This window comes from Bos mutus, chromosome 19, assembly GCF_027580195.1.
Source record: "Bos mutus isolate GX-2022 chromosome 19, NWIPB_WYAK_1.1, whole genome shotgun sequence".
Taxonomy (NCBI): domain Eukaryota; kingdom Metazoa; phylum Chordata; class Mammalia; order Artiodactyla; family Bovidae; genus Bos; species Bos mutus.
Window position 1 is genome coordinate 34553168 of NC_091635.1, and position 12585 is coordinate 34565752.

Genomic DNA, 12585 nt, shown 5'->3' on the forward strand with positions numbered 1-12585 from the left:
ATCAGGACCTGGCCCCCTACCCTGACCCCATGCCCTGAGCAGGGTGAGGGGCATTGGGACACAGTACTTAACGGGGCGCAGTGGGAAGGGGCTCAGGCCCCCCTGCCCCTACCAGTACATTCTTGGAAGCCTCCCATCCCACCCCCCTCCCCAGGCCTTCTAGATGCGGCATCTTCAATCTTTTGAGCAAACTCCTCCAACACACACAAAACAAACCTCCCTTCAGCTCCATGAGCTTCCAAAAACACCTTCTCCCATCTCTGCTCAGACCGTCAGGCCTTCTCGGCCAGCCCCTGCCCACGCTCCCTCCCAGGGTCCTGGGTGCCCAGCTCTGCCAGCGAAGGCGGGGGGCTGTGCTCTGCCCTGGCACCACACCCCTGCCCCCCCGACCTCCAGCCCCCTCACCCCAGCTCTAGTCTCCTTCTGAGTCCCCCAGAGACCCTTCAGTGCGGCGGCCCCATGTGGGATGCCCTCACCCTGGACTTTCTGGCTCCCTGTCCCCACACCCCCTCCACTAAGAGGAGCTGCTCCTCTGCCCACCTCCTCCTCGGTTTCTCCAGGAGAGGAGCCCCAGTGTGCCCCTGGGCAGGGAGAGGCAGGGGCAGTGGGCAGAGCCTGGCCGGCCTCTCAGCCCGAGATGTGTCCTCTGCTGGCATCTCGCAGATTCCTGTTCCAGCAGAGCAAAGGAGCCGCCGCCACCCCCCAGCCGGCCTCCCGCTCTCCTCCCCGCCGCCAGCCCTGCCTTCTGGGCCACTGCGATCAGGCCGAGCCGAGTCACTGCTCTGGGCCCTCCACCCTCCTCCCCTGAGAAACGCAGTCCTGTCTCTGTCCCTTGGGTCATCCCGTCCAGAGCCGAGCCTTAGCGCCTGGGCCGTCTGTGATCAGGACGACGACCCTGGCTGAGGGCAGGGCCGGCTGGCCAGACAGGGGCACAGGCCGACGGGGAGAGGCAAGCACAGGGATCCGGCCAGGGTCATGGCACAAGGACCTCAGGCAGGGTGGCCGCGGAGCGGGGCCCGGCGTGGGCAGGAGGACAGTGGTGCCCGGAGCAAAGTGGTGACTTCCTCGGAGCCAGGCTGGGCTGGGGGCCAGGGCTCCAGGCCCCTGGGGTGGCCTGCCCTCGGGGTGCCCGGCCCAGCGGGGCTCAGGGCGGGGGCGCGGTACTCACTGTTGGACGGGAGCAGACGAGCCTGGAGCGGCGTGCCCACCTCGGGCTGGGGCTGGGACTCTGGGGGACTTGGCCGGGGGGCCGGCCGGCGGGGACAGCTGCTGCCGCTGATGTCACAGGGTCATGAGTGAAACCTGAGGACCCGGCCAATCTTCAGGTGGGAGCCTGGGCCGCGCTTGCCTCACGGGTGCCCGGGGCTCGGCTTGGGACTGCCTGGGCTGGGGGGCCGCTGACCCGGAGCGTGACACACTCAACACGTTCGTCCACTCTCTCTCACACACACGCACGCACACACGCCCACTGGGGCATGCGTCTGAGGCCACAGGCTCATTCTCACACAGGACTCTCCTTTCACACTCGTTCCCAGAAGCACTCCCAGGGCACACACTGGCTGGCACACTCTACACACTCACGGCTGCGTTCCCCGCTGCCCGCTGTCACACTCATACATGCTCAGCCGGACATGTAAACTATACCCTTCACACAGTCACAAATGCTTGCACTGCGTGTCACACTTATTCAAATGCATACCTGCTACTCACATAGACATGCTCCCACACTCACAGCAGGCTTGTGCACAAATGTGTATTATTACACGCATGCAGCCACATGCACTCTCCTGCCCAGGTGAGCACAGATGTTGCATATCCCAGACACTACAGTTGTATCAAGTGTGTACACACACCACTGTCATGCCCATGCATTTGGGCATTTCAGGCATGTTATTTATATCCGGGTGTTTGTCTGTGCCCACATAACATGCTTCCATTCCCATGTACATAGGGCCACCTATATGTACCTATGGTCATTATATTTTTTAAAAAATATTGACTTTATTTATTTGATTGCACAGGATCTCAGCTGTGGCATGTGGGGTCTAGTTTCCTGGCCAGGGATCGAACCTGGGCGCCTTGCATTTCCCAATGTGCAGAGCATTTTGCCCCTGGGCCACCAGGCAAGTCCCTGGTCACTAGGTTTTTATCAAGTGTATGTCTGTCTGTATGCCCACACCCACATCTCACGCCCATGAACTCCTCCCCCCAACACAGCTGTTTAGCTGGGCCACACAGCAGTCTTGAGGGTCATGTCTCTACCAACACTCCCCCACCCCACTGACTAGACATCTGTCCCTCGGAAGTTGGGGAGGGGAGGGACGAGGGTAGTTTAGCCCCCCTCCCCCACTTCCACTCTGGGGCTGTGGTGACCTCTAGTGGAGGTGTCTAGAAATGACCCATTTCTTGTTGCTCATTAGCTCCTGCCCCGGGGGCAAACAAGAGAATCTCTGAGTGAATCCAGAGTAACTGTCCCCCAAAACGTCCCCCATTCTCCCATACCCCTCACTCCCACTGACTTTTCTGGCAGCCAGAGCTCTGTCTAAGCTGAGACCAGGCCAGAGTGACCTTTGCAAGGGGCATAGGGAAGCCTGGGGAGCTGTCACCCTCGGTCTAGGGGGCTGGCCCCATGGCGCCTCTCCTCCCAGGGGCTCTCCGTGGTTCCAGCTTCAGCATAGTCCAGCCCCTCCCTGGGGGCCAGGCCTGGCTGTGGTCTGAGAACTTCCTGCTCTGCCCAGACTTCGAACATCTCCTCCCAGTGAGTCATTCACACCCTCAGAGGGTGGAAGTCTTGGTGTTTTCACTGCAAGGTTCTTTATCCTGCTTTGCTCACTGACCTAACAACCATTTTCCATGTGGTTGTATTGCTAATGTAGTCCAGCGTCTGCTGGTCCCGACTTCTTCTTTGCTTCTTCTGGCATTCAGAGAAAACATGAGATTTATCTCACATCCTTCGCAAGTTGTCTCCCTGAAACTGCTCCTCAGGGGTTTCTCTCATCACTCCCAGTCCTGATGCAGCTCCAATTTGCTTTGCTGCTGGCCACCATCTGGAATTCCTGGTCAGTGTTCCCTTGATAGCACACTGCTCCCTGTCCGTGGGCACTGAAGGGGAGGTGGTGGGAGGCAGCTGTCATTCCCAATTATGGCTCTGCCCTTTAGGTCTCTGCCTTGCCACTGCCCAAAGCTCTATGGAGTCAGACTTTCTTTAACGAGGAATTGAAGTTATTAAGGGAATTATAGTACATAAGGCGGCAGGGTTGTATGCATTCGGTTGTATGGGTTGTGCACTGCACAATTCTGGGAACCAATCACATCTATAGTCATTATAGATTAGAATATTTAAGATGACAGTTTTCTAGCAGATGGTGGCAAAACATCTCGAGGAAGGGGCTAATTTTTCTGATTTGCACAAGGTTCCATTTGGATTAGGGATGGGGCTCATGGGAAAACAAAAGCTGTGTGTTAAATATGACTTTTTTCCACAGCCCTAGGGGAATGCATACCTCTCTATTGATAACAATATTCTTCCTTTCTTTGGGGAACTGCTCCTTCCCTACTCCAAATATGTGATTCTGGCTGAGCTGCTGATTACAGGACAGCCACCTTGCCCTGGCCACAGAGATGGACATTGTCACCTAGGGCTGGCCAATCCTCTTGGCCACAGTGGTTGGTCCAAAAGCTGGATATGTGACTCGATAGGGTCAATCAAAGGTCCATATAGTTAAAGCTATGGTTTTTCCAGTAGTCATGTAGGGATGTGTGAGTTGGACCGTAAAGAAGGCTGAGCGCCGAAGAATTGATGTTTTCGAACTGTAGTGTTGGAGAAGACTCTTGACAGTCCTTTGGACTGCAAGGAGATCAAACCAGTCAATCCTAAAGGAAATCAACCCTGAATATTCATTGAAAGGACTGATGCTGAAGCTGAAGCTCCAGTACTTTGGCCACCTGATGAGAAGAGCTGACTCATTGGAAAAGACCCTGATGCTAAGACAGGTTGAGGGCAGGAGGAAAAGGAGATAACAGAGAACAAGATGGTTGGATGGCATCACCGACTCAATGGTGGTGAGCAAGCTCTGGGAGATGGTGAAGGACAGGGAAGCCTGGCGTGCTGCAGTCCATGGGATCGCAAAGAGTCGGACACAGCTGAGTGAACAACAGCAAGAGCCAGTGATAGTCCTTCCTGGGGATTTATATGTATCAATACAAAAGAAAGCTCTTCTCTCTCTCCCTGGGATTCTCTAAGTTTGTCTAGAGTAACTGAAGCACCTCTGAAGGTGCCCAGGGTATGTCTGTCAGAAGTGAAAGAGTCTATTTATAGGAAGGGGGGGACACCATACAGATGGGGGGGACAAAGAGGGTGGATTAGAGGAACCTGAAGACACCTGAGTCAGTTACACTATGAACCAACTCCATCACTGTCCTGTATCACATGAGCCCCAAAATGTTCCTTTTATTTAAACTGGTTTAGGTTGAATTTCAGTTGCCCACAAGCCAAAGAATTCTGCACACTAGAATCCCCTTTCAGGAAATCTCATCCTCACCCACAGGAATTGGCCCCGGCACATCCTGTCCCATCTCCCGTCCCTTGGCCTGAGAAGTCAATTTCTTCCCTGAATCATTCAGTCAAGGGTGACTTCCTGGGAGTTTGGCAAGTGCTCCCCCATGGTTGGGGGCACCCCAATTCCAGGGAGCCCAGAAGGGGAGGCTTCTGGACTCCATATCATAGCTGTCTTCTGGTGGGGTGAGACCTTGAAACTGTGTCCCCAGCACACAGCATCCCAACCCCACCGATGTGATCTATGTATGCGTGCTGTGTGTGTGCTAAGTCACTTCAGTCATGTCCGACTCTGCGACCCCATGGACTGTAGCCCTCCAGGCTCCTCTGTCCATGGGGATTCTCCAGGCAAGAATACTGGAGTGGGTTGCTGTGCCCTCCTCCAACAGCTCTTCCTGATCCAGGAATCAAACCCTTGTCTCTTATGTCTCCTGCATTGGCAGGTGGGCTCTTAACCGCTAGCACCACCCGGGAAGCCTGATCTACATGTTTATAAGTCTCCAAAGTACCACCAGGGGCCTTTTGGATAACCTCCCCCCTCCCCGCCCACCACACACACACACATACACACATCTCACAAGGATAACCACAATTTGTAGAAATAACAAAGTTGGAGCCTCTAAGAGGAAAAATGGAATTTCTTTACTGTTACAATTTCAAGACTTCTGTCCACAAATCCATTAGTCTTGTAATTCTGCAAACTGGTATTTAACACCTCTCCTTCAACCGTCATATTCTAATTCCTTCCAACTTGTGCCTCTTTAGGAACTGGGCCCTCCCAAAAGAGCCTGCCACTAGGTCAGTCTCTCTCGGCGTGCCACCTCCTCACCTGTACTGAAAAGAAACACGGACATTTCCAGTTAAATTCTTTTTTTAATTATTATTAATTAATTATTTGGCTGTGTGCCTCTGTAGTTAGGGCCCACGGGCTCAGTTGCTCAGTGCTGTGTCGGATCTTAGTTCCCCGAACAGGGATTGAGCCCATGTCCCCTGCATTGGCAAGTGGATCCTTAACCACTGGACCACCAGGATAGTCCCTCCGCTTGAATTCTTAAAAGGACCCTTGTCTCTCCATTTCCATCTGAGGAAGAGAGGAGGGAGCCACGTTTTCCCATCCCAAGGTTTTTAATGGCTGCACACTTTTCCGGAGTGAATTGCCTCCATTTACATGACCACTTCCCTATTACTGGATATTGGGTAACGTTCAACTTTCAGCTCTTAAAAATAACACTGCAATGGACACATTTGAGTAGGAATCTTTTTTCCATGTCTAGCTTATTGCCAGGAATAGAGACTTTTGGTACATATTGTCCTGGAACATTTAAAAACAAAACAACACAAAACTGAAGGTGTAAATAAGAGTCCCCACTGAGAAGAAAAGGAAAGGGATTGTGTAGAATGTTCAACACCCCAGACAAAATCATAGTAGGCAGGGTGAAGAGCCAGGAAGTCAACTCCGTTGTTGCACATCATAGCGCTGCCAGATAAGTGTGTGGTTTTCCCATTATTCAAAGGGCAAGGGCTTCAGTTTCCTTTGACAATGAACTCTAATTGGATACCAGAACCAGATGGTTTGACTCAGCCCTGTCTTCCAAAATACAAGCAGTCTCACGTAAGGTTAACATACAATCTTACATGTGAGGTACCAAAATGATCACTCTTCCAGCCTCTTTTCCACAGCCCCCTCCAGCCTGTCCTGGGCTTCCTTTACAGGGAAGGAAGGAGGCTTCCTTCCTGGCCTCCCTGCCTCCAGCTTTGCCTCAGTTTAATCCACGGACCTTTATATTCCCAGACGAATGTTCTTCAGTGTCTACTTTGGTATTTCTCATCATAGGACACAAAATCATCAGAGAGCTACAAAAATAGATTTCCCCCAGAGTTAGCAGCAGCCTGGGCAGAAGACATGGAAAAGGGGTGAGACTGGTGTTTGAATTCCCCACAAAGCAGAGCCTGAAACAAGGACTTGGGAGCAAGTAGTTCATTTGGAGGGCGATCCCAGGAGGCACTGTGAAGGGGTGGAGAAGTGGGGAGCCTGGCAGGGGTGGGCCGCCCTGACAGCTTCTCTATAATGCCCCCCCCGGCACCCCCCCTTCTTCTTTCTTTCTCTTTTGTTCTCTCTCCACACACACACACACACACATTTATACATATAATTTTTTTTTTAATAAGATCTCACGCTGCTTTCTGATTGCCTTGCTTGACTCTGTTGGACATTGTTCCACATCAATTAGATATATTTTGTACCAAAATTGTCAGTGGTGGAACAAGTATTCCACTGGGAAGACACATCCCATCAGACATCTATTCTTTCAAATTCTGGTTGACATAAACAAAGATACGACAAACAAGATAAATCTTCCTAAAACATAGCTATGTACACGTCATCCACTTATTTCTCTCCTGGAAAACCCACCAAGAATTTCCCATTACCCATATGGCAAAGCCTCCCTTCTATAACTTGGCCATGGAGTCTGACCTGGGTCTGCCTGGAACGTCCCTCCATCCAGCTCCCCTCGCCCCGCCAGGCAGTTTGAGCCACTGGATCTTTCTAGGTCCTGTCCGTTCCTGCATCTATGCCTTTCCTCTGGCTGTGTCCCCAGCCTGGGCTGCCCTGTCCCATCCATTGGCCCCATTCTAAGGGTCTCAACTTCCTCCAAAACTCCATCCTTCAGCGACTGAGTCCTCTCTTTTTCATGATCCTTTCTCATAGAAGGCTTTGCATAGGTTACTCTGTGCCCTCGTTTTTCACTTCCCGACAATGCTGGAACCAGCAAGGATATGCCGCTGTGCCTAGGGTGCTCAGAAGGAGCACACACAGGCACCTCCTGGGCACAAGGCTTGGTTCCCTCTTTCTACCTGGAATGAGGGTGGGCCTGGGACCACAGTGCCCCATCTCAGCTTGGTCACGGCTGTTGAAGCCAGAAGACCCCTGGGGACAGCTAACGCACTGCCCACAGTACCCCATCTCCCAGAGACAGGGAGAAGGTTTACTGACGAGGAGGTGCGAATGGCCTTTCTGGTTCTAGACACCAGGACTGCTGGGAAGGAGAACAGAACAGAAGTGGAGGGTGGGGGAAGGGCAGCTCCAGGGTGCTAATCCCAGCTTCCTGTCTGGATTTTCTTCGACTGCTGCTCAGGGCCTATCTTAGGATGGTCACAGCTGCCGAAATAGATCTCTCCCTTCACCTGTTCTTAAGCAAAGAAGACCTTGATAACTTCCTGTCGAAAGAATGCATGCTTTGGTAATTTTTAAAAGATAAGGGACAATAATGAGGGCACTGATGTTAAACTCCCAACTCTCCACTTTGGAGAAGTGGCTCACCTTGACCAGGGACCAGGGAGCAAACAGGAACCAGCCTTTTCCGCGAACTTGGTCGGTGTTTCCTTCCATGGTCTGCTCCAGAAGCCTCTCTTAGCCTGTAGGCCGGCCCTCTGATTCAGAGTGTGTGTCTCTGCTCAGTCATGTCTGACTCTTTGCAACCCCCATGGACGGCAGCCTGCCAGGCTCCTCTGTCCATGGGATTGTCCAGGCAAGAATACTGGAGTGGGTTGCCATGCCCTTCTCCAGGGCATCTTCCCAACCCAGGGATCAAACCCTTGTCTCCTCCGTCTTCTGCACTGCAGGAGGATTCTCTACCGCTGAGCCTCAGAGCAAGAGATGTGGAGCAAACCCCCTGCCTTCCTTACTCACCTGCCCCTCGCCCCCAAGCCTGCTGCTGTATAATTCTCTACTCCTAACTCATTATCCTCGGAGAAGGCAATGGCACCCTACTCCAGTACTCTTGCCTGGAAAATCCCATGGATGGAGGAGCCTGGCAGGCTACAGTCCATGGGGTCACTAAGAGTCGGACACGACTGAGCGACTTCACTTTCACTTTTCACTCTCATGTATTGGAGAAGGAAATGGCAACCCACTCCAGTGTTCTTGCCTTGAGAATCCCAGGGACAGGGGAGCCTGGTGGGCTGCCATCTATGGGGTCGCACAGAGTCGGACACGACTGAAGCGACTTAGCAGCAGCAGCAGCAACTCATCATCCTAGTCAATTGGGCTCCGGCCCCGAAAACCAAGTGTCTGAGGTGGGGTGGGCCTCCCCAGTCACTCATTTATTCATTCAACACACACCACCCCCCAACCCTGCCCCGGCTCCCCAGGCCTGGTGCTGGGGATGCCCAAGGGTGTGAGATACAGCGTAGGATGAGACGCGATGTCTAGAGAGCCCCAGCGCAGGGGTTTGGATATGGACATCTGGGAGAGAGTCCGGCCTCCGGAGCTGTGGGGTGAGAATCCCTGGGAACTTCTCCTCCGTAAAGTTGGAGACAGCCGAGCAGGAGGCGGGGACTTAGGGCGAAAGCCCCGGGCACCAGAGTAGCGCAGGCAGGACCTGCGCATGCGTGGGAGGAGACTTTGGCGTCCTCCAGTGTCGTCAAGGTAACCGTGATCGCTGCAGCTGGCCATGGCCTCAGGAATTGGAGGGAGCTGGAGTCAACCCCCAGCACAGACTGCAGCCCCGATGGTGAGGGCTGAGTCAGGGAGCGGAGCCTGCCTTTATCTGGACGGCCTTGTGGGCAGGCGAGGGTCAGGGGCTGAGTTGGGGAAATATTCCTGGAGGTTTGAAACCCTGGAGGGGTGGTGAGGAGAGAGGCCCCGGCCAGAGAGGAAGAGACTTGACAGAGAACTGGGAGGCCGTGGGGGCGCAGAGGGGAGAAGCTCCTCCAGGTTTAGGGGCTCCCCATCCCTTCCCCGCCTGCCTGACTGAGCCCCCTTCCCCCCCAGCCCTGGGTGACCATTCTGCAGCCCCTCCCGTGGACCATCCCACCTACATCCCCGCAGCCAGGCCGCGTGAAGGAAGGTGAGACTCCGGGAGTTCTCCATTTTGTACCCTGCTCTGCCCGCCACATTCTCTGGGCGCCCGCCACCCGACCCATCCACTCCCGGGGCAGGACGCTGGGGAAATGACCCTGGCGTCGCCAGCAAGGGCAGGGGAAGGGCTGGCGGGGGCCTGCTGAACTCCGGTCCCCTAGACCTGCTGGAGCTGATGATGCTACAGAACGTTCAGATGAACCAGCTCTTTCTGAGTGGCCAGGTGGCAGCGGTGCTCAACCAGGGGCTTTCCTGGACTAACCCACAGGTGCGTTGCCTGGGAGTGGGGGTAGACTGCCAGAGCTGCCCACCTGCAGGGACAGAGGCGGGCAAACATTTGGGGTTCCCTCTATCTTGAGAGAAAAAAAGAAAATCAGGCAACAGAGGAGCCAAAGTCAGCCCACATCTATGTGGCTTCTCTGTTTGGCATCTATTATGTGCCAGATAGCCGTGCCATCCTCCATGGAGTCGAGGTAGGGGGTCCCAAAATCCAGACCACTCAGGTCTTGTGTTCAAAGATCCCCTGCCAGTGCATCACCCTTTGGACTCCCAAAGACAGAGAGGCTCCACTGTACCCTGGGACTATAGGGTACCTGATAAATTACTAGGGGCTCAATTGCTTTTGTTGAACAAGTGACTGAAGAAATGAATGACTATGAATACAAAGCAACTTTGGCTGTGACTGGTACAAATTGTGAGGGCCACCTGGTTGGGGTTCCTCAGAAGAGCACGTGGCCTTAGAACCAGTCCTTAAGAGCCAGGTAGAGGACCTGGAGAATCCCAGGGATGGGGGAGCCTGGTGGGCTGCTGTCTACTGGGTCGTACAGAGTCAGACACTACTGAAGCGACTTAGCAGCAGCAGCAGCAGCAGAGGAATTCCTTGGTGGTCCAGTGTTAGGACTACGAGCTTCCGCTGCTGGAGAACCCGGGGTTCAATCCCTGGTCAGGGAACTAAGATCCCAGAAGCTTCTTGTGGGGCCAAAAAGAAAAAAAAAAAGCCAGGTAGGATTCTGATGCTTGAAGGAGGTGAGGGGTGTACAGTCCACCATCTAGGTGAACAGTGACAAAGGCAGAGACAGAATGGAGGAAACCTTGTGTACTTGTGTGTGTGTGTGTGTCGGGGGGGGGTACATGGGAGGAGCTCTAAGGAGGAGCCTTATTTAGCAGACGATAGGCACCCTGAGAGGTCTGCAGGAGTGACAGCTGGGTGGAGAGAGGATGCCAGTCAGCTTGGAGGGAGCAGAGAGGAGGTTCAAGAAGGGGCTGGTCAGAGGCAGAGGGAGACCCTGAGGAGCTGCTGCCATCCCATCCCTTCACCCCTCCCCTGCCGGCCCTGGAGGTGGGGATGGCCCTGGGATGAGCACGCCACCTCAACAGGGGCATAAGTGGATCAGGGACTGGGGCTTGAGATGGGCTGGGACCCGGAAGTCTTTACAGAAGTGCTTGCACCTGGACTAACCATCAATGGGAAACAAAGAAACTAAAAATAACTGCACGCATGCGCAGCTGGGGCACTTATGAACAATAAGCTACAAAAAGGTCACAAATCAACTGCCGTTTCTGAGCTTCAGGGAGCAAAACTAGGGGACTGCGCATGATCCCTGCACACGGCACCACCAAGAGAGTGGGCGGACCACCTAAGCCACCCCTCCAGCCCAACCCACCCATCAGCCCAGAGCTTGGGCACCCGACGACTCTCGTTCTCACTCTCTGGTGCGGCTTGAGGCCCAGTGAATCATCAGCCTGAATTCCTTGGCTGGCTTATTAAAATCTATTGATTAAAGAGTTGTATCCGACTCTTTGTGACCCCATGGACTATATGGTCCATGGAATTCTCCAGGCCAGAATACTGGAGTGGGTAGCTGTTCCCTTCTCCAGGGGATCTTCCCAACCCAGGGATCGAATCCAAGTCTCCCACATTGCAGGCGGATTCTTTACCAGCTGAGCCACTAGGGAAGCCCAAGAATACTAGAGTGGGTAGCCTATCCCTTGTCTATTAAAGAGTCCAGTGACCCTGGATCGGTAAGAGGGTGAGGCCAGGGGGACTCCTGGGCCCAGCTCTGGAGCCATATTTGGGTCCCTCCAGTCCCTGCTTGGCTACTTAGGAGCTGGGTAACCTTAGAAAAGCTGCTTAACCTGTGAGCCTCAGTTTTCCCACCTGCAGAATAAGGAATAAATGTCTCCAAAGTGCTTTGCTTGCTTGTCTTAAATGCTCAAAAAACAGGAGCCGTTTTGAGCTGTGTATCTGAAGAAATAATTCAGAGGAATGGAGGACCAGGGGCAGGGAGAATCTGACGCTGTATTGTCTCCCCTCCCATCTTGCACAATCCCCAGGTCTCCCTGGAGGTTCAACACCAGGAGGAGACGGAACCCCAGGAGGAGGGGCCTCTGGTTTTCCACCACCACTACCTGCCCTGCACCATGCCTGCCCTGGGGCCCCTGCTCCCCTGGCCAGGCCCTCTCCTTTCCCCTCCCCTACACCAGCCCCGTGTGCAGGATTCAGCTGAGATTCAGCATCACCCTCCTGCGCCTGGAAAAAGGGGGGTGTAAGTGAGGCTGGGGGTCTGGGTGCTGCCAAGGCTTTGGTCCGGGAGTGGAAGAACTGGCCAGGATCTGTGGGTGGGGTGGGGAGACTTGTGGGTCAAATTGCAGAGGCCACTCTGAGAACTTTGATGGGGGGTTTCTTTTCCCTTCCCCATCTAAGGAGAGCGGTGCCCCCACCTCCACCGCCCAGTGCCACGGGAACTGTGGGTGCAGATGTACCTCCAGCTTCAGGTAGGGACCAGGTGGGTGGTCAGCAGGGCCCAGGCCAAGGGGTGGATCTGAAGGCTGGGAGGGCCATGTGCCCTGAGGTGGGGGGCATGTCGTATTGTCATCATTACAGACAGCGGGTCTGTCCCCTTAACTCGCCCTTGGGGCCCACTGAGGATGCTTCTCCCCCCAGACTACTACGATGCTGAGAGCCCATAATGAGGACAGACAGCAGCCCTGGGGACCTGATCTCTGATCCAGGTGAGAGCCCCTTTGAGCCCTGTCCAGGCCCCAGAAGCCACGTGAAACCCCAACCCTGTCCCATTGATCGCTGCCCCGGCTGGCAGAGGCCTGGGAGATGGAGCCCTCCGTCGACCTCCTCCCCTTCCCCTCTCTCTGGATGACCAGGGCTGCGGGG

The 12585-nt window shown here is 54.3% G+C and overlaps 2 protein-coding genes across 3 annotated transcripts in view; one reads left to right on the plus strand and one right to left on the minus strand.

Annotated features, from left to right (window-relative positions):
• SCN4A (sodium voltage-gated channel alpha subunit 4) overlaps positions 1–1455 on the minus strand; it is a 53398-nt gene extending 51943 nt beyond the window's left edge. Inside the window, exon 1 of one of the 2 annotated variants that reach the window (XM_070390076.1) lies at positions 1169–1455. The gene's annotated coding sequence lies outside the window, so the exon portion shown is untranslated. The remainder of the gene's footprint in view (positions 1–1168) is intronic. The other variant, XM_005911094.3, reaches the window with a different exon arrangement.
• A 6906-nt stretch (positions 1456–8361) lies between these two features.
• PRR29 (proline rich 29) lies at positions 8362–12413 on the plus strand. The gene is made up of 6 exons (XM_005911118.2): positions 8362–9069; positions 9330–9405; positions 9578–9684; positions 11751–11962; positions 12121–12191; positions 12361–12413. Exons 1-6 carry the CDS (start codon positions 9010–9012, stop codon positions 12384–12386), a joined length of 552 nt encoding a protein of 183 aa, XP_005911180.1. The 5' UTR covers positions 8362–9009; the 3' UTR covers positions 12387–12413.
• The last annotated feature ends 172 nt before the right edge of the window (positions 12414–12585 follow it).

Bases quoted from the DNA above. Each gene is read 5' to 3' on its own strand.
- PRR29 (XM_005911118.2), top strand. From the start codon at position 9,010: ATGGCCTCAGGAATTGGAGGGAGCTGGAGTCAACCCCCAGCACAGACT. The intron at 9,070-9,329 runs GTGAGGGCTGAG...CTTCCCCCCCAG, and splicing joins CACAGACTGCAGCCCCGATG to CCCTGGGTGACCATTCTGCA. The intron at 11,963-12,120 runs GTAAGTGAGGCT...TCCCCATCTAAG, and splicing joins GCGCCTGGAAAAAGGGGGGT to GAGAGCGGTGCCCCCACCTC.